This window comes from Rhincodon typus, chromosome 23 (genome assembly GCF_021869965.1).
Source record: "Rhincodon typus isolate 14 chromosome 23, sRhiTyp1.1, whole genome shotgun sequence".
Taxonomy (NCBI): Eukaryota; Metazoa; Chordata; class Chondrichthyes; order Orectolobiformes; family Rhincodontidae; genus Rhincodon; species Rhincodon typus.
Window position 1 is genome coordinate 7,092,964 of NC_063354.1, and position 27,621 is coordinate 7,120,584.

The 27,621-nt window shown below is 42.6% G+C and overlaps 2 protein-coding genes across 2 annotated transcripts in view; both read left to right on the plus strand.

The window, feature by feature from the left end:
- Nucleotides 1-9,449: 9,449 nt before the first annotated feature.
- Nucleotides 9,450-14,806, plus strand: LOC109924557 (protein phosphatase 1 regulatory subunit 27). Its single transcript, XM_020524554.2, has 3 exons — nt 9,450-10,063; nt 11,983-12,133; nt 13,906-14,806. The coding sequence occupies exons 1-3, from the start codon at nt 9,880-9,882 to the stop codon at nt 14,024-14,026; spliced, it is 456 nt and encodes a 151-aa protein (XP_020380143.1). The 5' UTR covers nt 9,450-9,879; the 3' UTR covers nt 14,027-14,806.
- A 10,310-nt stretch (nt 14,807-25,116) lies between these two features.
- The window catches only part of mcrip1 (MAPK regulated corepressor interacting protein 1), a 37,473-nt gene continuing 34,968 nt past the window's right edge, over nt 25,117-27,621 (plus strand). Inside the window, exon 1 of the mRNA XM_048611088.1 lies at nt 25,117-25,208. Within this exon, the coding sequence (XP_048467045.1) occupies nt 25,117-25,208 (92 nt within the window). The remainder of the gene's footprint in view (nt 25,209-27,621) is intronic.

Below are 27,621 nucleotides of genomic sequence, written 5' to 3' on the forward strand. Positions count from 1 at the left end.
TAACAAAGGTCCCAGCACTGACCTCTGGCACACCTCTAGTCTGAGAAACAACCTTCAACCGTCTCCCTCTGCTTGCTACCATCGAGCCAGTCTTGAATCCAATTAGCTAACTCTCCCTGGCTCCTATGTGACCTAATCTTCATGCCTAGCCTACTGTGGGACCTTGTCAAAGGCCTTAAAGTCTATCTATCCTCTTGGTTACCTCTTCAGGAAAAACTAAGATTTCAGACATGACTTCCTGTGCACACATCCATGCTGACTGTCCCTAATCAGACTTTGACTATCCAAATGTTGGTTGATCCTGTCCCTCTGTGTCCTCTCCAGTAACATGCCTACTACTGATGTAAGGATAACTGGCCTGTAGTTCCCTGGCTTGTTCTTTGCTACCTTTAAACAATGGAACAACATTAGTCACCCTCCAGACTTTCACCAGTGGCTAAAGATGAAGCAAAAATCTCTGCAAGAGCCTCTGCAATTTCATCCCTTGCTTATCACAATGTCCAAGGATGGATTTAATTAGGTCTAGGGGATTTATTCAGTTTAATGTGATCTAAGCCTGCAAAACACCACCCTTCTGGTAATATATGCAGTCCAAAACATCCCCACTTGTTTCCCTTTATTTCCTTAGCATCCATGATTCTCTCCTCAGTAAACACTGAGGAGAAATTTGTTAATCCCCATATCTCCTGTGGTTCTACATAGATGGCCATACTGATCTTTAAGGGGGCCTATTCTCTTCCTAACCACCCTTCTACTCTTAAAGCTATAGAACTTCTTGGGGTTATCTTTAACCTTATCTTCCAGATCTATCGCACCCTCATTTTGTTCTTCTGATTTCCCTTTTAAGTGAGCTCCTACACCTTTTTATAACCATTGAGGGGTTCACTTGAGCCTGATAGCTTACATTGGGTTTAAGCTGCCTTTTTCCTGACCAGGGCCTCCATATCTCTGGTCAGTCAGGGATCCCTAAACCTGCCAGCTCTTCCTTCACTCTAACAGGGACATACTATCACACTTTTAAGAGCCTCCCATTTGCCAGTCGTTCCTCTTCCTTCAAACAGACTCACCCAATTGACCTCTGTTGGATCCTCCCTCATGGTCCCAAAATTGGCCCTGCTCCAGTTTAGTACCGTAACCTGTGGGCCTGTCCCATCTCTTCCTGTGTAACTATATTAAAATAGACAGTTCTAGTCACTGGACCCAAAGTGCTCTCTGATTGCTGTCCTGTGTCTGACCTCAATTCCAGTGTTGGGCCCTCTACAGTGAGGAAACTTGGACAAGTTTAACAAATTCCACTCTGTCCAGGCCTTTTTACACTCTGGGTGGCCCAGACAACACAGAGGAAATTTAAAATCTCTAACCGATCCTGCTTTTATTCCTACAGGTATCTGCTATCTCTACACATCTGCTCCTCTAGTACTGCTGGCTAATTGGTGGTCTATAATACAGTTCCAACAGAGTAACCATCCTTTTGAGTTCTAACCATATGGCCTCATTTGATGACCCTTTAAGAATATTCTCTCTAAGCACACTTGTCCTCCCTTATCAAAAGGGCAACTCCCCCCTCTTCACTTACTTGTACTTCTGTCAGACCTGTAGCTTCTGTATCCTGGAACACTGAGCTGCCAGTCCTGCCCTTCTCTCAGCCGTGTTTCCGTTATGGCTATAATATCCCACTCCCCTGAGCCAATCCATGTTCTGAGCTCATCTGCCTTACTAGTCATGCTTCACGTGTTGAAATAAATGCACTTTCAACCAGAAGTCTTTTCCCTTCCTTTACTGTCCTCTGGCTATCCTGAATAGTAAAATTGCTCTCATTGGCCAATGTATTTACCTCTGACTTTTCGATGGCCTTTCTTATTCAGAGCCCCTGCCAAACTAAACCCTCCCGGGTAACACTAGCAAATCTCCTGGTGAGGATATTGGACCCCCTCCAGTTCAAGTGCAACCCACCCTTCTTGTAGAGGTCACCTCTACCCCAGAAGAGATCCCAGTCTTCCAAGAACTGAAAACCCTGTCCCCTACACCGGCTCCTCAGCCCCGCACTCGTCTGGCCCATCTTTCTATTTCTATCCTTGGTGCTGGCTGGACCTACATTTATTACCTGACCCTAGTTGTCCTTGAGGGTGATGGTGATCTGCTACCTTGAGTACAAGCTCGGTTAATCTTCTAGTGTTATCTTTGAAAAGACCATATTGATGAGCATTTGATTTGGATTGTGAGCCTGTGCAGTGAATTCCCCAAAATGCTTCTTATCAGCTCCTGACAAACTGACCTGGTGAACTCAGGAGTATCTTTTACAATCCGTAAAATGGCTTTGTATTCCCCTTCTGTCAAAGCCCACCCTGGAACAATGTCGATCACGTGGACCTTGAATCCAGGTAAACATGCTGATTAGCCATTTTTGACCTCCAGCTTGCAAACTACCTTGAAATTAAATAGAAATATAACCATTTACAAAATCTGAAATTCTTGACACTTTTCTGGGATGTGAGAGACTGACCATCTACAGTTGCTTTATCAATGGCTTCTCCATCATAAGATCAGAAGTGAGGATGTTCTCTGATTGTGCAATGTCCTGCACCATTTGTGACTCCTCAGATACTGAAGCAGTCCATGTTCAAATGAAACAAAAACTGGACAATATCCAGGTTTGTGCTGACAGGTGGCAAGTACCATTCAGGCCATACGAAACCAGCCAAGACAATTTAATCACCACCCCTTGACATTTTAGTGGTGTTACCATCACCAAGACACTCACTGTCAACATCTTGGGAGTTACCATCAGTACTGTGGCTACAAGAGCGGGTCAGAGGCTAGGAATCCTGCAGCACTAACTCACTAAGTATCACAAGTGAGGAATGTGATGGAATACTCTCCACATGCCTGGATGGGGACAATCTCCAACAACACTCAAAGCTTGACTCCATCTAGGAAACAGCAGCACACTAGGTTGGTACCAAATACACAACCATCCACTCCCTCTGCCAATGCTCAGTAGCAGCAGTGTACTACTTACAGAATGCACCGCAGAAGTTCACCAGGAATCCTTAGAGAGACAGACAGCATCTTCCAAACCTATTCCTTCCATCTAGAAGGAAAAAGGAAGCAGATACATAAGAACACCACCACCTGAAAGTTTCCTTCCAAGTCGCTCACCATCCTGACTTGGAAAATATATCGCTGTTCCTTCAGTGCTGCTGGATCAAAATCCTGGAATTCTTCCCTAATGGCATTGTGGGTCAACTTCTAGCACTTGGCCTGCAGAGGTTCAAGAATGCAGCTCACCTGCCATCTCAAGGGCAACTAGGGATAGGCAATAAATGCTGCGCCCTGCACTACCACTAACATTTAGAGTCATAGAACATAGAACAGTACAGCACAGTACAGGCCCTTCGGCCCACGATGTTGTGCCGAACTATTACCCTAAACCTCGGGTCTATCTAACCTCCACACCTACCTTATACTATCATCCATATGCCAATCTAATAGGTGCTTAAATGCCCCTAATGACATTGATATGTACAGCATGGAAACAGACCCTTCAGTTCAACTCATCCATGCTGACCAGATATCCTAAATATATCTAGTCCCATTCACCAGCATTTGGCCCATATCCCTCTAAACCTTCCCTAGGGTGGCATGGTGGCTCAGTGGTGAGCATTGCTGCCTCACAGCACCAGGTACCTGGGTTCGATTCCATCCTTGGGCAACTGTCTGTGTGGAGTTTGCACATTCTCCCTGTCTCTGCATGGGTTTCCTCCCACAGTCCAAAGATGTATCGGTTGGGTGGATTGGCCATGCTAAAATGCCCATAGTGTCCAGGGATGTGCAGGCTAGGTGGATTAGCCATGGGAAATATAAGCTTTCTGGGAAATGGTAGGGGATGGGTCTGGGTGGGATGCTGTTCAGAGGGGTGGTGTGGACCTGATGGGCTGAATGGCCTGTTTCCTTACTGTAGGGTTTCTATGATTCTATACCCATTCAGATACCATCTAAATGTTGTAATTGTACCAGCCTCCACCACTTCCTGTGGCAGCTCATTCTATACACACACCACCCTCTGTGTGAAAAAATTGCCCCTTAGGTCCCTTTTAAATCTTTCCCCTCTCACTTTAAACCTATGCCCTCTAGTTTTTTGGATTCCCATCCTGGGGAAAAGACCTTGTCTATTAACTCTATCCATACCCCTCATGATTTTATAAACCTCTATAAGGTCACCCCTCAGTCTCCAACGCTCCAGGGAAAATAGCCCCAGCCAATTTTAGCCTGTCCCTAAAGCTCAACCCCTCCAACCCTGGCAACATCTTTGTCAATCTTTTCTGAACCCTTTCTAGTTTCATAACTTCCTTCCTATAGCAGGAAGACCAGAAATGCAGGCAGTACGGATTTTGGATAATCCAAGATGGAGGACAGGAAAAATGGTGGATGTAACAGCTGCTCCTTTTTTGAGGTATTTTCAGTGTTGGAGCTGATTTCCTTGAATTCTACGAGAAGTAATTACTGTTTTATAAGCTGTTTTGGAACACTTGTGGACAAGGAAGAAATATTAGTGTTAATATCTTCTGCTTTTTGTGGGAAACAACCTGGACCCTCTCACACAAATCACATAGGTTTGCTGTCAGCAAAATTCAGAGCAGGTCACATATGTCCCACATTCCTCTATTTTACCCTTTATTAAAATACCCAAAGATTCTTTAAACTGTTTGCAACACCTGTTCTTTCTAATAGTTGCAAGTTTTTTTCTTCTAGTTATCCAATTACTACTTCCTTTTAGACAGTGCTTTCCAACATTAAAGTTGTATCAAATAAAACTGCATTTTTAAAAAAAATTGCCTCTGAATCTCCCCTTCCTAAATCTGTTCCTCCTTAAAGATGTTTTGTCACTTAACCTACCACAGAATAAAAAGGATTATCCTAATGAATTTTTGTAAGTTTAAAACATTTTTGGCTTTGGTGTTATTGTTAAAGATATATTGAAACCTGACAGATCTCAATCTAGGTGAATATGGGACAGAATGGTGATCCTGTTAGATCACATCCTGGCCTTTATGAGTGAGCTCTGTACTTGCATATTTCCAGTAATATGATGTGTAGTTCCTTGTAATATAATGATGTAAAAATTCACCCTCTGCGATTTAATCATGTGCATTTCAGATCATGAGTTCTTGAGCTGCAGACAGGAGAGAACCATCTAAATTTAACCTTGGCCATTAGTGTTTAGCAAGTTGCTAATACAGGGCTGAATTAACAGCACGAAAGCAGGCCAATCAATCCACGGTGTTAAAGCTCCATGCTGATCTCCATCCTTTATCTAATCCCATCAAAATCTTATTCCTTTTTCACTTATATTTAGTGCCTCCTTTAGTGTGTCTGTGAAACATGTCTTTACTGTTCCCCACGGTTGCAATCTTCCCTGCAAGTGACAATCTTAAACTTGCACTGATGCTCAGGGAGATGTAATGTGCAAATAATGTGTTCACAATACAATGAATTGTTTTGAAGTGGACTTGTGAAACATGGCAGTCCATGTGTACAGCATAATCCCATAAGCAGGCAGATTTCCTTTTCAATAGGCAGGTGAGTATTATGAACAAAGACAGAAGCTGCTGGAAAAGCTCAGCAGGTCTGGCAGCATCGCTGAAGAAAAAAAAAATCAAGAGTTAACGTTTCGGGTCCGGCGACCCTTCCTCAGAACAGCATCCACAGTTCTTTAGGTTTTTATCAGGTGAGTATTATACCTGTCGGGTATTGATACCTGGCAATAAAATAATTGATTGGAGTAGAGCTGGAGCAGGCCATTCATTGGAAGGGAAAGGGGTTAATGTTGCAGATGCACAAAGTAATCAGGACTTGGAAGATGAGCTGGAAGTGAATTAAACCCTTGTATTTGATTTGAAAGATTGAAAATTCACACACTGCTGTATGTTGAAGGTGTGATTATGTGAAATGGGAGGAGCATTGATTTTTATTTTGAAAACACTTTGTGATATTCAAAGATGTTGGTAATGGTAAATGGGGGAAATGTGAAATTCATAAGGAATGAGCTGCAGCCAGAGATCCATGCTGAATGAACGTATATCTCGAATCCACGATGGGTCAAGCACTATCTGTGAAGATAAATTAATGTCCCAGGTGTAAACTTGCTTCAGAACGGAGGAGGAATTTAGCTGTGAATAAGAGGAATGTAAAAATTAAATAGTAAACCAAACAGGAGAGATGACAATTGGGACAATGATCCATTCCAGTCATTTACAGCATAGATGGAGGCCTTTCAGCCAATCGAACCAATATTCAAGAATTTTCTTCAATTTCTTCCAACGGTATGTCATGTTTAACTCAAAGTGTGATACTGCCTGACCTCCTGAGTTTCTCCACCTCTTAAAATAGGTTGTGATTAATGGTTCTCATGATGTTAGCTTGGAGTTAAATATGGGGCGGCGGGGAGGAATTCTGAAAGAAGGCTGTGGATTCTTCTCTATCTGACTGAGAGAACAAGTAGCGGACTCCAGAGATCTTGGATCTCATCAGAAACGGGACAAACTTCAACAAGTCAGTGTGAGCTTGAATGTTGATTTCCAGTTTCTGGAGTAGTCTACGAAGGCACAATGTACTGACTCAGTGAGAGTGCTACCTACAGACTATCTGTTGAACCATCAGAGCAACAAGGAGTGTAGTTCATTCCTACTGTCTACTGTCGAGAGACAGCAGCTAGAAACTTTCGAGGTCGTGGAACGTGGTTAACCTTTATGTGATTTCTATTTTTGTCTGACATGCAATCTTGCACTTAGTGGTCTCGAGTTGAATTAGTTTCTGTATCGTTACCATTCAAACCCTGTCCTTGTAGAAATCCAGCCATAATATTTCTAATCAGCTGTACAGTTGGAGATTTTAATAGGTTGGACCTATACCTATCAGAGCTTCAAAAAAGGTGATTTTATTAAAAACGTATAAGATTCTGAGGGGATCTTGTGGCAGGGAATGAAACCAGAGGATATTGTCTTAAGAGGGGGACCATTTATTCTTAAACAGAGATTAGGTGATTTTTTGTTTCTCTCCCTCTTTGGGTTATTAGTAAGTGGAATTCTCTTCTGCAAAATGGAAGTGGAGGTCATTAAGTTAATCTTGAATAAATTTGATAGACAATGGAGTTTGTAGACCAAAAAATACAGTTAGGCCCACAATCAGATCCGTCTGCTCCCAAGTCCTATGTAAATTTTAAAACATGGGTTAATTTACAGACTGGTGTAGTTGTGGTCCAGTGATAACAGGCTGGGACTAAAGGCCTTTCTTTCTACATGTAAGTCAGTTGTTGACCCTAGCAAGCTTAAAAGCAGATGGATTTGGTATGAGAATATGAAAAGACTTGCATTCATCAATTTTAATCAACGTGTTGAGATAGATGCATTATGACACCTCTGGAGTTGACAGAGCTTGTACCTGGGCCTCCTGGCTCTAAGTCAGAGATACTGCCAATGCACAACAACAGCCCAGGCTTGCACTAATATTACCACGTTTTATGACCTCAAGATTCAAAAGCATGTCGCACGCAGTGCAGTTATTATTGTTACTGTTTTAATGTAGGAATCCTGTAGATCATTTGTCCGCCACAAGCAGAAACATGGGGAGACAAAGGCGTAGTAGTGTTTGCCACTGGACCAGTAATCCAAATCATAGGTACTGCACTGGACAAAAACTGAAATTGCTGGAGAAACTCAGTAAGTCTGGCAACTTCCGTGGAGAGAGAAACAGAGTTAACGTTTCGAGTCCAGTGACAACTCCAGGGCTGTTGGTTTGAATCCTAGGATAGCAGTTGGCGGAATTTCAATTTGGAATTAAAACTCTAATGGTGACCATCAAACCTATTTTGTTCACTAATGTCTTTAGGAAAAGACATCTATCAGGCCTACACGTGACTCCAGACCTCAGCAATGTGGTTGTCTCTGAAATGACCAAGCCAGTTGAGTCCAACAATTTCAGTACTTTTATAAAAACCGAATGAAACTGTGTAGACCACCTGGCCTTGACATAAGTCCCTGAAACAACAACAGGTCCAGGACATCTCTGCAAAGTTCCCCAGGGTAGTATCCTCGTCCCAACTACCTTCAACTACTTCATCAGTGACCTTCCCTCCATCATAAGGTCAGAAGTGGTGATGTTCACTAATAATTGCACAATGTTCAGCACCATTCAGGATTCCTCAGATACTGAAGTAATCCACGTTCAAATGCAACAGGATTTGGACAATATCCAGGCTTGGGCTGACAAGTGGCATGTAACATTTGCACCCACACAAATGCCAGGCAAAGATCATTTCCCACAAGAGAGAATCTAACCACCACCCCTTGACATTCAATGACATTATCATTGCTAAACACCCATTATCAACATTCTGAGTGTTACCATTGAACCTGAACTGGACTAGCCATATAAATAGTGTGACAATAAGAGTAGGTCAGAGGCTTGGCAAAAATCCTGCAGCGAGTAACTCAGCTCCTGATTCCGCAAAGCCTGTCCCCACCATCTACAAGGTACAAGTCAGGAGTGTGATGGAATACTCCCCACTTCCCTGGATGAGTGCAGCCCCAACAACACTCAAGATGCTTGACACCATCCAGGACAAAGCAGCCTGCTTGACTAGCACCACATCCACAAGCGTCCACTCCCTCCACCACCGATGCTCAGTAGCAGCAGTGTGTACTATCTACAAGATGCACTGAAGAGACTCACTAAAGATCCTCAGACAGCACCCTCCAAAACCGACGACCATTTCCATCTAGAAGGACCAGGGCAGCAGATACACCATATAAGTATATAATATTTGTAAAATCATCTTTATCTAAAGAAAATTCTAAAAGATATACAGATGTAGAAGGCAACATCACAAGGGAGGTTCACTTGTGCTACTCGAAGGGGTTTAAACTAGAGTGGCAGAGTGCTGGGAACCAGATCAGCAAGTAGAGGGATTGAAGGGAAGGTAGATGTTAAGACCAATAAATCAGAAAGAAAGGACAGGCAGAGACAGTTCCCCTCCAAGCCACTCACCATCCTGATTAGGAATTATATTACACATATCAAATGGGAGTGATAGTAGAGTGGATCAGGATGTCACAGAGGGTATGCTCTGTAGAGGGGGTCTTGGTCATCTTGCTGCCATGATTGCATCTCGAATACTAAAGAACTCATCCTCTACCCTCCCGACACCCACTCCATCCATGTCATGGGCACATTCTCCGTGACCGAATGAAAACCCCAGCTCTCAATCCCCTTCTACAGAATTGAACAAACAGGGACAACCGGTTCTCCTAGCGCCACCGCCCCCAATACACAGTAAAACAAAAACAGCCTCGGGCTGTACACAACAAAGTTGCAACATAGTGTAATCTCCCTTTCAGGGTAGCAACTGGTCGATAATGTTGCAACTTGCGTTTTGTGAGCTATCAGTTTAACAGGAGGATGGTGAACAAGGCTCAGCAGAGCAGGCGAGGCTGGGATCGGGCTGTTGAGAAATAATGGTGAGATCTTGTTTTTGGGAAGGCTCGAATCATTCGCCTTCTGTTTCTGCCCCTCCCAGCTCTCCAACAGGAAAGTGGGTCATCTCCAATAACATGTAACTTGCAACTGGTCCCGGACACTGAAGGTACATGTGAGAGAGGGTGGGGAGAGGTCTGCAGACCCGCCCCCTCTATCCCTCCCTCAGTGAGTAAGCTCTCTGCCCAGAAATAGAGCCAGCTGCAGTATAAAGCTGTGAGCTCCTCACTGACTGCGAATCACTTACAGTGCAGTAGCGGTACAGCTCACTGCTTAAACAAGAGGGACAAAGGACATTCGCTTATTGTCTTTTTAAAAAAGCGCTCAGTGGTGAGCCCGGCCTTTGCTATGAAATACTATTCGGCAGTTTCCAGGTACGCGGTACCAGCGAGCAGCCTGAAGCCGCCTGCTCGCACCGTCCACTTCCCCAATGATATTGTCTTCCTGGATCATATCCGCCAGGGTGACCTAGAACAAATTGGGCGCTTCATCAGAGCCGGGAAGGTGAAACTGGACACCTTGTACCTGACTGGTGAGTACAGCAGAGCTCAGTGACTATAGGAAGGATGTTGTGAAACTTGAAAGGGTTCAGAGAAGATTGATAAGGGTGTTACCAGGGCTGGAGGGTTTGAGCTGTAGGGAGAGGCTGAATAAACTGGGGCTATTTTCTCTGGAGTGTTGGAGACTGAGGGATGACCTTGTAGAGGTTTATAAAATCATGAGGGGCCTGGATAGGGTGGATAACCAAGGTCTTTTTCCCGGAGTGGGGAAGTCCAAAACCAGAGGGCATAGGTTTCAGGTGAGAGGGGGAAGATTTAAAAGGGACCTTAGGGGCAACTTTTTCACGCAGAGGGTCGTGTGTGTATGGAATGAGCTGCCAGAGGAAGTGGTGGAGACTGGTACAATTACAACATTTAAAAGGCATCTGGATGGGTATATGAATAAGAAGGGTTTAGAGGGATACGGGCCAAATGCTAGTTTAATTTAGGATATCTGGTCAGCATGGATGATTTGGACTGTAGGGACTGTTTCCATGCTGTACAGCTCTATGACTTTATGACTGCCCTTGCCCCACACAGGGAGAGGGGGGTTGGGGAATTACCAATGGGTACTACACCCCCAACAGCACCCCTTATTGCTGGCAAATAGGGAGATTTATAAGGAAAATTCCATGGCATCTGTTTGAGTTGAAACCATCAACTGATTTGTGCATCAGTCCCAATGAATACACATTTATATAAAGGGCTGTAAAAAATGATTGGATGAAACTTTCTGGCTCATCCTGCAGTTTTCTAAGACATATGTAAGCTCTTATCCGAGTGAGAGATAGAGAGTGAGAGATGACTGGTGGTGATGGTTTAACCTAAAGGTCACTACACCTCAGGCAAGGAGAGGAGGGTCAGCTGGTGTGTGAGTTGAACCCACACTGTTCGTCTGCGTTGCATTCCAGTCATCCAGCCAACTGAGTCCAAAGGGGTAATCTCTGCTACTCTAACATTATTACATATGCACTTTCTCTATCACACTTATTGTATTGCACCAATATTACTCTCACATGTTCATTGTTACACACCTCTCCCATGGTAGTTTACCCTGTTTTTGGTCATAGATTTCCAGTATACACAGAGCTCCTACCCCAAATGCTGTAAGCAATGATATTTATAGAGCCAAAATTCAAAAGGAAATGAGCTCGAGCAACTATGCAGTTGACTGAACAAATCGTGCAGATCTCATCTTGCATTTGCAGCTCACAAACAGCTCCTGGCTGACATTGGCACTTTCTGTCCACTTTACAGGCAGAGAGTTGTGAGATTTTCCTGGCCCCCAAACTGACTGAAATGTTTAAGGCTGAGGGGTGGTGGGACTGACTGAGGTGTCCAAACTTCTGAGGGGCATAGATAGGGGCAATAGCGAAACCTTTCCCATTAGTAGAGGGGTCAAAAACCAGAGGACACAGTTTTAAGGTCAGGAGCAGGAAGTCTAGAGGGGATTTGAGGAAAATTATTTTCACTCAGAGGATTATGGATATCTGGAACTCACTGCCTGTGAGGGTGGTAGAGGCAAGAATCCTCAAAACATATAATAATTATTTAGATGAACATTTGAAACATCATAGCATATAAGGCCAAATGCTGGAACATTGGATTAAAATGGAAGGATGCTTGATGACCACTATGGTCACAATAGGCCGAAAGGTCTCCTTCTGTGCTCATAAAAAGTCTGACTCTATGACTGTAACTGCTGTGTGAGTAATGAACGCTCCTGCCTGTGGCATAGTACTTGCCTGGTGTGGTCTTGCTCAGGCCAGAATGAAATGTGAACTGTAGAGATTGCAATGCACTCTGAAATTAATTTGCTGTCAGATTTACTTGTGTGAAATTAACGAATTGCTCTGACAGTGGGTTTTGGAAACACTTAATTACATGGTTGGGGTTTGCATTTTGATTTTAGGAATGGCAGCGCTACATGAAGCGGTCCTGTCTGGAAATTTGGAATGTGTGAAACTGCTGATCAAATATGGGGCTGACATACAGCAGAAAGATGAGAATGGGTGGACTCCGCTGCACATGAGCTGCAGTGATGGGCATTTGGAAATTGCAAAGTAAGAATCTCACACACGCGCACACACTTTACATCAATAGATCATTCTGTGAAGAGGATTATAAACTAAACAATGTCGAATTAAAACGTATATGAAGTGCTTAAGCAACTTGATGGGATAGATGACACAACATGATTCATATCTGTTAAAGAAGCTAGAACATCGGGTCACAGTCTCTCAGAATAGACATTTGATCATTTAGAACTGAGAGAGAATACATTTGTTCGCTCAGAAAGTAGTGAATCTTTGGCAATCTCTAGTCCAGAAGACTGTGGAAGCTCAGGCATTGGCTATATTCAAGTCAGGATTTTATAAGAGTTTTCAGCTCTCAGGAGTACTGAGGTATGCAGGGATTGGGCAGGAACGTTTTGGAAATAAAAGATCAGCCCATTTTGTTTTATTAATTCACATAATGTGGATGTCATTGACAAGCTCAGCATTTGTTGTTCATCTCTTAATTTCCCTTTTGCCCCTTAAATGAATCAGTGTTTAAGCCCCAGTTATTCACAATCTTTATCAATAATTTGGAGACCAATTATAATAGTTCCAAGTTTGCAGCTGATACAAAACATGGTGGGAATGAGTTGTAAGTAAAATGCAAAGAGGCTGTAAAATGATTTAGACAGGCTGAGTGAGTGGGCAGGAACATGGCAGATGGAATATAATGTGGGTAAGTGAGAGATTATCCACTTTGGCAGGAGGAACAAAGGTGTAGAGTATTCCTTAAACAGTGAGACATTGGAATGCGTGGATGCCCAAAGGGATCCAGGTGTCCTTGTTCATAAACCACTGATGATTAGCAGGTAGGGAGGGGCCCTCTTGTGGTGCAGTGATGATGTCCCTACCCTTGGATTGAGAAGACCTGGGTTTAAGTCCTACCTGTTCCAGAGGTGTGTACTAACATCTCTGAACACGTTGATTAGGAAAAACAAGTTAAAGAAACAAAAATTAGCATTCAGAAAGCAAATGATATGCAAGCTTTTATTTCAAGAGAATTTGAGTACAGGAACAAAGAAATCTTGGTTCAATTGTTTGGAATGCTGATTAGACTGAAATTTGATTATGGTGTACCGTTCTGGTCTCTTTGTCTAAGGAAGCATATAACTGCCATAGAGACAGTACAGCAAAGGCTCACTAGACTGATTGCTGAGAGGAGAGATTGAGGAGAATGGACTTGTATCCTTTGAATTTTGAAGATAGTATCTCAAGATCTCAGAGAAAAATTACAAAAGTCTTGAAGGGATAGACAGAATAAATGCACAAAGGATATTTCCCCTGGGTGTGGGGGTCTAGAAACAGGAGAGACTATTTCAAAATAAAAAGGAGTTCATTTAAGATTGAGATAAGGAGGAACTTTTTCTCTGGGGTATGTGTGTGGATGTTTGGCCATGAAGAAAATTCAAAAGAGAAATTGATATATTTATATTTATTAATGACATTAAACAATATGGGGATGGAGCAGGAACATGGTTTAGAGGTTCATATTCAGCCATGATCTGGAATGGCAGAGAAGTTTAAAGGGGCTGAATGGCCTACTCCTGCTCTTATATTCCTTAAAGATGATCTGATCATTGTCATGTTGTTGTCTGTGGGAGGTTCTTGTGTGTAATTGGCTGTTATATTTCTGACACTACAGCAGTAACTAGACTTCAAAAGTACTTCACTGGATTTAAACTCTGGATGTCTTGCGATTGTGAAAGGAACTATATAAATGACATCTTTGATCTTTCTGAGTAAAAGTCACATATTTCATTTGTCTCTGACCCGTGTAGGTACCTGTTGTCCCAGGGAGCCAGAGTGAACGTGGCGAATGATGATGGGGAGCTGCCCAAGGACCTTATTGACCCTGAAGATGTCAAACTGCGGGCACTGTTTGAGCTCAGGGATGGCTGAGAACACCCCTTGATCTGGGCATATTTGACTACCACACAACACACCGTGACTAGCACCAAGAATGGAACCAGTCTTCAGTCTGTGATTCTAGACAGAAAGTGCCAGTGTCAGCCAGGAGCCATTTGTGAGCTGCAGATGTAGGATGAGATTTGCACAATTTGCTCAGTCATCTGCATAATTGCTTGAGCTCATTTCCTTTTGAATTTTGGCTCTATGAATATCATTGCTTCCAGTCGTTTTGAACAAAGCTCTCAACAGGGTTAACTGATGAGTTTAAAGAATTTCCCATTTCTGCTGCCAGCTCTCTCGATGTCACAATTTCAGGCTTTCAATGATCGTGTTTAGCACTGCCACTTCTGCCAGCCACTGTAATGAACTGAAGAATAACAAGTCTTACATACAATAGTGTCTTAATTTGCTGTGATTCCTTGCTTCTCCCCCTTGTTTCCTACAGATCCAGAGTCTCCATTGACTTGCATCTAACTATCATTGTAATTAATGCCACTTAGGAAAAAGCCCAATACTTATGTAGGTGTAAAATTTTAAAACTGAGGTGAACAACGTTTGCTATATTTTAAATACCAAAGTTACCAGAGATAGGTAGTTAACGACCTCTTTAACAAAGCTTCCAGTTATCTTTCCTAATACATCCTTGTTTGACTTGGTGTCAACATTTTTTCTCTAATTTATGCACTTCGGGATGTTGTATTGTGTTAAATTTGTTGTATAGATGCAAGTTTTTGTTAAAATATGTACTGGACCATGTTTTGTATATTTATTAATGAATAAAATTCCACATTTTGTTACTAATAGTTGTGCAAATTGACTTCCTTTCTCTTTTTGTTCACTTTCATCTTCTGCTTGATATCTCAATATTCTAATTCTATCTGTCTGGTGATTAATTATCTATTGAAGATTCAGTGACTTGTTTTTAAATAAGCTGGTCTAAAAATAGGGATTACATTTCCCATTTGGTGATTTTAATAGATACTTCAATTTTTATAAATGTTCTCAAGTTTTTATTTGTTCTGTCGAACGAAACAGAATTTTCCGTTAGCCTAAAAATAGTGGCTTAAAAGGAACTCAACCACAAGGAGTACCCTCAACAATCCAGACCAACAAACCAAGTTTCCTGAATTAATCAGCTCTATAGTTTCTGAATGAGATTGTCTTGTTAATGCCCATTGGAATTAGCACTAGACTATGAACAGCTCAATGATCACTGGTGTAGTAATGAGGTCAGTCTGGTGGACCTCATAGAATATGAGTTCCCTGATCGGGGCTGTTAATCTGGTCCAATCAGGGAGCCCTGGCTGACAATTAAAAAAAGGAATGACAGATATTCTGCACTTTGAGAGCTGGATCTGAGGGAGCTGGACCAGTGTCAAAGAAGTGTAAATAATTTAGGGTGGCTCGGGGTGACAGGATATTGGCCCCTGTGGAGTTATTTCAATTGGGATTAATGCTGGACTCTGGGCAGTTTAGTGGTTATTGAGTTTGGTGCTGTTTAAATGTAGTCACTGATTTAATGTAGAAAACGTGGCAGTGAATTTGTACGTAGCAATTTCCTACAAACAGCAGTGTAATAAAAACACAGGTAATCTACTTCAATCCTGTTGGTTGATGAATAAATATTGATTAGAACACCAGGGAGAAGCCAGCTGCTGTTTTGTGTAATGGGATCTTTTACTTTAATCTGTGATGGCAGGTACATGCTCAGTTTGATCTGCCTTATGGAAGTTAGCACACCCCCTCCAACCTCAGTACTGCATCAGAGAGTCAGCCTAGAATATGTGCCCAGGTCTTGGGGGTGGGTCTTGAATCTCTAGTTTCATATGAGACAATAATGTCAGAGAAATTATCCTGATTGGGAGCACTAACAAGACATGTTCAAAGATTGCAAATCAGTTGAGCACTTGGAGGGCTGTGAAGTAATCTCCTCTTGGCAGACAGAGATGAGCCTTGGAATTAAACAGTGATTGGATTGCAGTTCTTCTGAATATTCACTTAGCAGCTGATGTTGGGAGTGGTTATCTTCTTCAGCCCAGTTTCCCTGGCAGCTCCCGTGTGTAAAGGCACCACCTGTTGTGAGACACACAGCCTGGAAGGTTCCAGGCTGTTGCTGAGGGTATTATCTGCAGGAGTGAGGGCACCAGAATAGGAAAGTGTCAGATGAGAACAGGGTGATGTCTCCCTGAGGGAAGTCGCCTCTTTACACAACTCTGTGCAATTCTGATCCTGCGCAGATCAATATATCAAACTAGAATGAGAGAAAATTGATGTTGTAGGACCACACAATACAGGAGAGGCCCTTTGGCCCATCGTGGCTATACTGCCAACTTTTTATTAACTGGCACCTATGGGACCAGTGATGTATTGATTAATCAAGACGTCCACACAAGCAATGTAAAAAAACACACTACAATAGAAATGTAATGCAGGGGGCTATGCACATCAATGTTATACTTTATTTACAGCATAAATCACAGACATAATAATGCAACTTTAGTGTAAATAAAGCTTACCGACAGACAGCCTTCTCAGTCACACCCTCAACTGACTACATGGACATCGTGGAGATTGTGTTATTTGAGAAGAATTTGACTCAAATTTGAATTGACTTGATGTTTCGTGTGGCCATTTGATTGAACAACAAGTATATTTACATTGAGGTAAATAAATTAAAAACCATAATAATTAGATATGAATAATACAGCAAACTTCACAGTATTTGAGGTACATAATTTTTGCTCTTTTATTGATGGCACTGTTCATCAAGATGCCAGTCAAAACAAAGTTTCCTGTACTATCTACACTGGTTCCTCTTTCCAGCACTTGGCCGATAGCCTTGAATGTTATGACATTTCAAGTGCTCATCTAAGTACTTTCTAAAGGTTGTGAGGTGACTCTTCCAGGGAATGCATTCCAAATCACCCCCACTCGCTGGGTAAAAAGGTTTTTTTCCTCAAATCCCCTCTAGCCTAAGATCTACGCTGGGGAAATTGTTGGAGTCTATAATCAAGGCTGGGCAACTGAACATCTTGAAAATAATCAGGGAGAGTCAGCATAGATTCATAGCAGGTAGGTCACACCTGATGAACCTCATTGACGTTTTTGAAGAGGTGGCTAAGGTAGTGGACAGGGGATGTCTATGGGTGTTGTTTATATGGACTTATAGATAATTGATAATGCCCCACATAAGAAACTGTTAACTAAGGTAAAAGCCCATGAAACTGAGGGCAATTTACTGACATGGCTGGGCAATTGGTTGAGTGGCAGGTGACAGAAAGTAGAGATTTGGGTAGAATCCTAAATTGGTAGGATGTGACTAGTGATGTCCCACAAGGATTTGTGTTACAGCCTCAGTTATTCACATTATTTATTAATGACTTGAATAATGAATGGCGTAGAAAGTCATATGTCCAAATCTGCTGATGACACAGAGTTAGGCAGCATTGCAGACAGTGTAGATCAGAGCATGAAATTACAAAGGGATATTGATAGACACAGTGAGTGGGCAAAACTTTGGCAGATGGACTTCAATGTTAGCAATGTGAGGTAATCCATTTTGGACCAAAAAGGATAGATCAGGGTGCTTTCTAGTTAGTATGAAGTTAAATACAGTCGATGTCCAAAGATACTTATTAGGCGGCACGGTGGCTCAGTGGTTAGCACTGCTGCCTTACAGCATCAGGGACCGAGGATCGATTCCAGCTGTCGGTTTGCAGGTTCTCCCTATGTCTGTGTGGGTTTCTGCTGGGTCCTACAGTCCAAAGATGTGCAGGTTAGATGGATTGGCCGTGGTACATGTGTGGTTATGGGGATAGGGTAGGGAGTGGGTCAGGGTGGGGTGTTCTTTAGAGGATCAGTGCAGACTTGATAAGGCCGAAAGGCCTCTTTCCACACTGTAGGAAATCTATGACCAGCAGCATAGATCTTTAAAATGTCACAAACAGGTGAGAATCAGAGTCAGATCATTCAGGAGAGATGTTAGGAAGCACTTCTACACACAAAGGGTGGGAGAGGTCTGGAACTCTCTTCCACAAATGGCAGTGGATGCTGGATCAGCTGTTAATTTTAAATCTGAGGTCGATTTTATTTTGTTAAGCAAAGGTACTAAATGATATGGGCCAAAGGCAGGTACATGGAGTGAGGCCACAGATCAACCCTGATTTCACCAAATTGTGGAACAGGCTTGAGGGGCTGAATGGCCCACTCCAGTTTCCATGTAAACCTCCTCTCTTCAAAACAGAAATGAAGAATTTTCACATTTATCTTCTCACAGTAAGGGAGTGAAGAATACATAATAAATGTCTGCTTGGATTAAGAGTCAGATCGATTACACTAGATATGCTTGTGATCTTTACAGCCTGAGACAATTCAGTAGACAAAAGGTTTAGGAAAGTTTTGAACAGGAAAATCATTCTGTTTTGTTCACAAGTTAATTTTAAACACTCCTAAGTTTGTCAGTAAACATGAAACGATCAAAGATGGAATGAGGTTGCTGACTGTATCTGTCACACATCAATCATAGTCAATCGACACCATTTACAACATCCTAGTGATTGCTGCCAATATATCTCCCAGTTATAAAAACAGAAGTCGCTCGAAAAGCTCAGCAGGTCTGGCAGCATCTGTGAAGAGAATAACGTTTCAGTTCCTCAGAAGGGTCACTGGATCCGAGACGTTAACTCTGATTGCCCTTCTGTTTTTGTTTCTGATTTACAGTATCCATAGTTCTTTCGGTTTTTGAGCCAATAAAAGACCTTCCTGTTTAATTCTATAAGAGGCTGTGACCACCAGGTGGCGTAGCAATCCACTGTCATGAAATTCCTGGATTGTATCCCTGCTCCTTCAATCTCTGCAACCCTTACAAATGCAGGAGGGCAGAAAATAGGTGAGATGCTTCATGGAAATGGTGCACTGTTTTCCATGATCTTCTCACCCTCTCTGTTCATATGAGTACATTAATGACACAATCATCACTGGAAAGAAAAATGTGTGGCTGAAGCTTTCCATTTTGCACTCATCAGGTCAAATGCAAGAATGCCAAATTTCAAATCACCATAACAATTTATACCACTGGAGAAAAAATGTTGCTAATTGGATAAAAGCAAACGCTGATTGGCTGAGGCATTGCTATGGAAAAAGCAATAGTGGACTATAGGTTCCTAACATATTCCTTTTGTTTGCACAGCACCTGCCTGTGACTGTGAATGCATGCCATTTCTAGCAGGCAAAAATATCATGCATTCTGAGCTCAACACATTTTCCTAATTTGGTTGTTAGTGTAGTACGTTAATGCACTTGGGATTGTTCAGTAATCACGTTTAACAGTAAACATGTTGTTTGCATTTTGTGACAGGCCAAGCACAGTCTGCAGTCTGCCTATTACAAACAAGCAAATAAACCTACTGCTGGATGCAATCAGCCAGTCGAGGGATTGTGATTCACTGAGGGGGTGCTACACTGTCACAGATGTTGTCTTTCAGGCGATACATTACACGGAAGCCCCAACTACTCTCACAGGTCAGTGTAAAAGATGCCATGCCACTATTTATTCACAACCAAAATTATCATAATCCAGTTAGCTGGCCACTCACATATTGCTGCTTGTGTGGTCAAATTAGGTGCAACTTTTCCTTCATCACAATAATAACTTCACTTCAATAATTACTTAAGTGGTAATACAGCACTTTGAGATGTTCTGAGGTCATGAATGATGCTACTTAAAAGCATGCTTCTCCTTTCTACGGGTTAGCCACTGACATTGATTGAGGCAGTTGAAGGTTAAATGATAAAGTGATTAAATGCCAGATTTCCTGAAGGAAAGGAGTGACGTGTGAACGCTCCAAAAGGGAGCTCCACAGTGTTGGAGCATTTCTGAAAAACCTGTGGGATTCATAGAGGAAAACAGCTGCCTGGAGAGCTATGCAGAGATAGCCATGGCATGTGGTACCACTATCCTGTCTGCTCCCATTGTTAAAACGGTTTTTGACAGCTACCAAGCAACAGGAAATTTGTTTTGATAACATTGCATCATTGAAGCTTGTGCTGCAGCTGTTGGTCCAGTAACCAACAGCTTCCTGTCACCACATCATCTGTAACTGGATTCCTCTCAGGTGTCTGAGCTGCCCTGAGCAACATTCCCTTAGACACAGGCACCTCCTCCTTTCTGAATAATCTCAATAATTTTGCTGACAAATAATAAATTTCAGGGAGGGAAAAATTAGACTAGCTCCTTTAATGAGGGGATGATTCAATCTGAATAAAGCTCCATCCCTTGGCTGCAGCGTTGCGCCTATTTAAGTGAGTTATAGGAGCTGATGAAGTTTAGGAATACTGCAATTTGCTAAGGCACGTTACATAAATGGGAAACTTGCTGTTGCTGTCTCTCCCTCTCCTGTGCTGAAGTAGTTAGTTCTGGCTGCAGCCTGGACTGTAATGGTATGTAGCTCTCTGTAACCTTTAGCAAAGGGGCCATACTTCAGCTATAAACAGACAGTGAGGACTAGTGGACTTCCTCATTTGGGGGCTGGGACCACTCACAGCCTGAGCCCAATCCAGCCTTTACTTGATATTTATAGACATATTTTCCAGGTGCATTCATCAACATGGGGATCTTGTCTGTTTTCTTTTGGTCCCCATCAGTCTTCGACATTGATGGCAGTTCAATCGATTGAGACTCCTGCCCTGGCAAGGATCAGGGGGTCCAGACCAGACATGATTCAAACATCACTGAATTCCCCCACTATCAATGTCCTGCAGGTTACCACTTTAATCTGGAGATCTAGGTAATGTTTTGGGGATTTGGTTCGAATCCTGCCATGATGGATGGCTGTGTTTGAATTCAATAAGAAGGTGAAATTAAGAGTCTAACGAAGATTATTGTCTGGCTCAGTAATGCCTTTCAGGGGAAAGTAACTGCTGTCTTGACCTGGTCTGGCGTACATGTGACTCCAGACCCACAGCAATGCGGTTGACACTTAACTGCCCTCTGGACAATTAGGGATGGACAATAACTGCAGGCCTGGCCAGTGACCCCCTCATCCTGTAAATGAATTTAAAAAATACTATAGGTATGAGAGCAGGACAGAGGCTAGGAATTCTGTGGCAAATAACTCACTTTCTAACTCCCTAAAGTCTGTCAAAGATCGACAAGGCACAAGTCAGGAGTGTGATGAGTACAGGTCCAACAAAACTTGAAGCTTACACAATCCAGGACAAAGCAGCCTGTTTAATCTGTAACCCAATCCTACATTCTGTCCCTACACCAGCAGTGTTTAATGTTTACTAGATTCGCTGTAGCAACACGTCAAAGAGCCTCAACCAACACCTTCCAATCCCATGACCTCTACCATTTTGAAGGACAAGGGTGGCAGATACAACACCCCTTACAAGTTCCAGTCCAAGCCACTCACCACCCCGACTTAGAAAGATGCCGCTTGCTTCTTTATAGTTGCTGTGCCAAAATCATGCAACCCCATCCTATCAGCACACGGTCTGCAGCAGTTCAGCGTAGTGGCTCACCATCTGAGATAATTCAAGGCCAGTTAGGGCTGGGCAATAAATGCTCATCTTTCCAAGATGCCTACATCCCCAGAATAAATGAAGAAAGGTGATTGTGGAGATGAAAGGACAACAATTGTGTTCTGCACCATGATGCTTACACCTAGTTGAGCAGCCTGCTCGATATCACAAGTGCAAAATGGGCAATTGTATGAGGGCCAGTAACTTGCCAAGTCTTACAAGAGTCAGAAGTTGCTGGGATGAATTGTTTATTTCTTAGTTTTCCAAATCAATCAGAATTTGATTCATATTGGGCAGTTTCTGCATCGAAATAAGTGAACTGGAGGAAATCACAACTACAGCTTCTGTCAGGTTGTGTCAGTGACGATAACATTTCTGTGAAGGGACTGATAATGATGCCTCAGCTGTGACTCACCTGGTAGCACTGTGTTCCTGAGCCAAAAGGTTGTGGGTTCAAGTCCCATTCTAGAGATTTGAGTATCCAACACAGGTCACCACTTCAATGTTGTAAGAAAGAAGCAATAACAATGTAAGTCTTTTTTGTACCAAGTAGCCCTTGTGCTCAAAAAATCAGATCTTGCTTTTTAAAACTCTGGAATATTAATAAGTCTGAGATACATCGATGCTTTGGGTCACTGCCGACAACAAAATCTTCGCAAAACGGATGCAGAGGATGAGGGAGTCCCTCTGGCAAGCAGTTGGTGTAATTCTGGGGAGGCAGGATCAGAAGAGGGAGATCAGTAAGTCATCACAACTCGCTATCCAAACAGGAGGATCCATGGTTCAGGACTCAGCACCCTGTCTGTATAATCCATTCACCTTGGCTGGAGTTTATTTCGTGTAATCATCTGGTCCCTTGTGTAATACGACATGTTTAAGCACAGGACACTCAGTTTGATATTGTCAGGAGTATTAGATTATACAACATGCAATTCAACATATGATCATAAGGTATAGAAGCAGGCCATTCAGCCCATCAGGTCTGCTTTGCCATTCAATGAGATCATGGCTGATCTGGTAATCCTCTACTTTCCTTTCCTGCCTTTTCACCATAACACTTGATTTCCTAAAGATTAGAAATCTATCTCAGCCTTGAATATACAGCAAACTTTTTACTAACTTGCACCTACCAGGAATGTGCCAGTTGATCAAACATTCCAGTTGATCAAGAGGTCCAAATAATCAATGTAAAAGCACACACTAAGTAATAGAAGTGTAATGCAGGGATTATACACATCACTGTTATACTTTATTTACTGCAGACAGCCTTCTTATTCACAATCTCAGCTGATTACTTGGACATTGCAGAAATTGCGATACAATGCAGTAAACCTCCAGTATTTCAGGAACATAATTTTTGCTGATTTATTGAGAGTGCCAGTTCAAACAAAATTTGCTGCACTTAACAACTCAGCCTCAACAGCCTTCCATGGGAGAGAATTTCACACATACACTACCTTCTAAGAGAAGAAATTACTGCTCTGTCTTGAATGTGTGACCCGTAATTCTGAGATCATGTCTTCTGGTTCTAAACAGTAAAAGGTAAAACCACCACAGGGCTGCTCTGTCATTAGAGAGAGAGACAGCTGGTGGTGGTTTAACCTGAGGGTCACCACACCTCAGGTGAGGGGAGAGGTTGAGGAGAGTCCTCCATGGTGACTTTAGCAGGTGTGGGAATTGAACACAGGTTGTTGGCATCACTCTGCATCACAAACCAGCCACCTGAGCAAACAGGCCCGCTCTTTGGTCCTAGACTCTTCCACAAGGGGAAACAACCTCTCCACATCTACCCTGCCAAATCCTCTAGGAATCTTGTATGTTTCAATAAGGTCACCTCTCATTCCTCTGAACTTCAACAAGCTCAGGCTCAATCTATTCAATATATCCTCATAAATCAGTCCCTATCCTACCCAGTATCAACCGAGTGAACCTTCTCCGGACTGTCTCCAATGCAAGTATATCTTTCCTTAGATAAGAGACCTAGAATTGCTCACATTTTGCAGGTTGATTCTGCCAAAAAAGTATTGTATTTCCTTCCTGTAGCTGTCTCACTTATTATCTCTCAATGCCCAATTCTTTCTAACACATTCTCTTCACTTTAATAGATGGAAGATCATGAAGAAAGAACTTTACAGGCAATGGAGTACAGTACATTTTAGTGTAGGAAGCACACTATGAAGTCAGATCACTGCTTTAAGCTAGGAAATTTGGCACACATTGTACATTGTAAGATTCCAGAAACGGCAATGATAATGGGTAGATAATGTATTGTTATGATGTTAGTTGAGCAGTAAGTATTGTCCAGGTCTTTGGGGATAATTTCTCTGCTCTGCAATTCAGCATCAGGATATGAACCTGAGAGCAGGCTGGTTCTCCCTTCAACCTGACATCCGAACAACAGCACCTCAGACAGTGCATCATAACGACAGCACCTCAGACGGTGAATCATATAGACAGTACCTCAGACGGTGCATCATAACGACAGCACCTCAGACAGTGTATCATATAGACAGTACCTCAGACGGTGCATCATAACGACAGCACCTCAGACAGTGCATCATATAGACAGTACCTCAGACAGTGCATCATATAGACAGTACCTCAGTGCATCATAAGGACAACACCTCTGACAATGCATCATAAAAGCAATATCTCAGTCAGTGCATCTTAAATACAAAACCTCAGCCAGTGCTTTATAAAGACAGCACCTCAGACCGTGCATCTGGAAGAAAGGCTGCACCTCCAACAGCGCATCTGAAATACAAAAGCTTAGACAGTGCATGATAAAGAAAGCACTTCAGACAGTGCATCATAAGCTGGGCTGTATGACGTTACAATATTCACTTCCCGGATGCCCTTCATTACCTTTTTTGTTTATCTCACCAATTCCTTTTTGTGTATATGATGAACAGTTTCCTCTATTATTTTGGAATAACATGCAATATAAAATTAACAGCAACAGTTCACTGTGTTTAACACATGACAATGGAAGATAGGTTCTCAACACATTATACCTCATTCAGCCTGTTGTTTATACATATTTGCACATGGCGTAGAATATAGCGTTCCCAGTTCGTTGCTTTCATCTGAAACATGCTGAAGAGGAGAAGGCCCAGTCAGCACATCAAACCTATACAATCATTCACAGAAAGAGGGGTAGGCCATTCAGCCCATCAAACCTGTGTAACCATTCTCAGGAACAGCAATAGGCCATTCAAACCTGTACAATCATTCACAGGAAGTGGGGTAGGCCATTCAGCTCACCAAACGTGTGTAGCTATTCTCAGGAACAGGACTAGGCCATTCAAACCTGTACAATCATTCACAGGAAGAGCAGTAGGCCATTCAGCCCATCCAGCTGATTCCACCATGGCTGATCTGTATATTGAAGTCATTTTCCCCACCTTGTTTCTTGTAACTTTTCATAAACTATTCTAACAAAATCTATCACTCTGTTTTCATATTTTCAATCAATTCTTAACATCAGCAGCAGTGTGGTGGGGGAAGAATTCCAGATTTGCCCTCCTCTTTGTGTGAAGAAATGCTTCCTGGCATCGCTCATGTCGAATTTCGAGGCTTACCAGTGGAGAAAATGGTTTCTCTCTGTCGAGAGAAAACTAGGGAATGATCTTACACTCCGCAACGTGGGCTCGTATGTGATGGTGCCAGAGAACTGCTGGACCCATAGACTGCAGAGAAAATAAGACCCAGATCATAAACTAATTGCTGAGCGAGTCATATCTCAGTACAGAGTGTCCTTCATTTTTCCCTCTCTCTCCCTACATTGGAGCCTGGAAAATGGGGAGAAAGTGAAAGAAAAAGGGAAGGAAGGATCAGAGGAAACAAAGTGAGAAGGAGTGACGAGAGAAGACAGGGGACAAGGGAGAACAAAAAAATTGTATCTCACACTCCCACTGCCTTTCCAGCTTTCAGGTCCTTTGCTGGTTTACTAATATAACAGCTTTAGTCGTCAGCTTGTTATTTATCTTTGTGTTCACAGCAATCCGACGTATCACAGAGTAAGTGCACTAAACTTCTTTGAAACTACAATAAAACTATTGTAAAAGTGAAACGTGGAGATGTATGTTTTCTTTATTCATTGTGGGATGCGGGTGTTGTTGACTGGCCAGCACTTCTAGTCTGTCTCTAGTTGCCCTTGATGTAAGGTAATGATCCTAATGCTGGATATGACTTAAATACTTCCTTCCCAAGGTGAACAAAATTCCTGTCTTAAATTCCCACCACATCTAAAGCAGGTTGGCAATTCTCCCTTCCTGCTCTGAAGGCATCGGCTCCTTCCAGAAGACCATAAAACGGAGGTCATTTGGCCCCTTGAGCCTGCTGTGCCATGATCACAGTTGATCCAACATTGCTCGCGTTTGGTGGATACAGTTCGACATACACTGCCGTGTTTCTGTTACAATCGGCCATGCTTGCCAAGGCAGTCTGCAGAGATGGTCACAGTCCGGCCTCATCACATCGTCTCCAGATAGAGGACGGAGGCATGGCGGTGGAAATATGAACAATTTCACCCCTTTCTGATGGAGGTAGTCACTCTATCAGCACGGGCTGAGGGCCTAACCTGGGACAACGGGCTTGCTCGACTTCATAGCTACACCCTGGATAAATTTGCTCACACCTTGAGCAAAGACTGCACAGTGTTAGAAAACATACGTCTCGACATTTCACTTTTACATTAGTTTTATTGTCGTTTCAAAGAGGTTTAGTGCACTTACTCTGTGTTACATCTGATTGCTGTGAACACAAAGGCTGCAGTGTTAGAATTCAGTTAGAATTTTTTTCTGAAGAAGGGTCCCGACCCGAAACGTCAGCTTTCCTGCTCCTCTGATGCTGCTTGGCCTGCTGTGTTCATCCAGCTCTACACCTTGTTATCTCAGATTCTCCAGCATCGGCAGTTCCCACTATCTCTGATTTCAGCAATGACTGTTCTGGAGAAACATTGTGGTGAATTGTGCCCTCTAGTGATTCCCTTGATACCAACGAATATGGTTCAATACAAATAAACATGAAACCTTGCTTGTACTTAAAAAGAACACATCATCCCATGATCTTCCCCGCTTCTGGTACCTTTCTCCCTCCAGCGGTTTTCACTCCCCTTAGCCACAGCACCAACCTGAGGTGGGACGGCAAGGAACCAGTCATTGTGTTCCAGGTAGATAGCAACAACAAGGGAAGGACAAGGAACAAGGATGTTGAGAGAGAGAGGGCTGAAGTTAAAATGTGCAATTTTCAATGTTCAAATTGTTATCTGATGCAATTGCCTTTGGGTCAATCAGATAAGGGAATTAAACAGTGAAAATTAAAATGGAGTAGGCCATTCAATGAGATCATGGCTGATATGTGGCCCAACTCCATATACCTGCCTTGGCCCATATCCCTTATTACCTTTGCTTAACAAAAATGTTTCTGTCTCGGATTTATAATTAACAACTGATCCAGCATTTATTTTCTGTGTAGAAGTAGTTCCTGAACAGTCTGGCCTTAATTCTCAGACTATGCTCCCTAGTTCTGGAATCCCCAACTGGTGGAAGTAGTTTAGTTGTAATAGACAATAGGGGACCTAGATTTCACATAATTCTAAATAAAAATACTTTTTGTGCTACTTTTGTATACGAGTTGGCAGAAACAGTCTGTGACTCGGCAACTCTGTGATAGAGAGACAATAGGCGAGGGGGATTTCAATCCTTCCAAAATGTTCCTGATGTAAAAGCCAACCCCTCACTTTACAGCTAAAAGTAGAGTCAGGAAATAGTTTATCCACTCTGTCTTTTCCTGCTAATATCTTGAACACTTCAATCAGACCTGTTGTTCTGGTTTTGATTCTGGGGCCTCAGCTATTTACAATTTGTAGGAGCAACTTTGACAGCGAAATCAAAAGTTATATATCCTAGTTTGCTGACATTATAAAGTGAGGTGTTAATATAAGCTGTGAGGAGACCACTAAGGGGCTGCAAAGAGATATTGAGATAACAGGGTGTAGAGCTGGATGAACACAGCAGGCCAAGCAGCATCAGAGGAGCAGGAAGGCTGATGTTTTGGGCCTG

What these genes read in the sequence shown, in the direction of transcription:
- LOC109924557 (XM_020524554.2), top strand. Translation starts at nt 9,880, where the DNA reads ATGAAATACTATTCGGCAGTTTCCAGGTACGCGGTACCAGCGAGCAGC. An exon ending in GGACACCTTGTACCTGACTG is followed by an intron (nt 10,064 to 11,982) that starts GTGAGTACAGCA and finishes TTTTGATTTTAG; the next exon opens with GAATGGCAGCGCTACATGAA. An exon ending in GGGCATTTGGAAATTGCAAA is followed by an intron (nt 12,134 to 13,905) that starts GTAAGAATCTCA and finishes TGACCCGTGTAG; the next exon opens with GTACCTGTTGTCCCAGGGAG.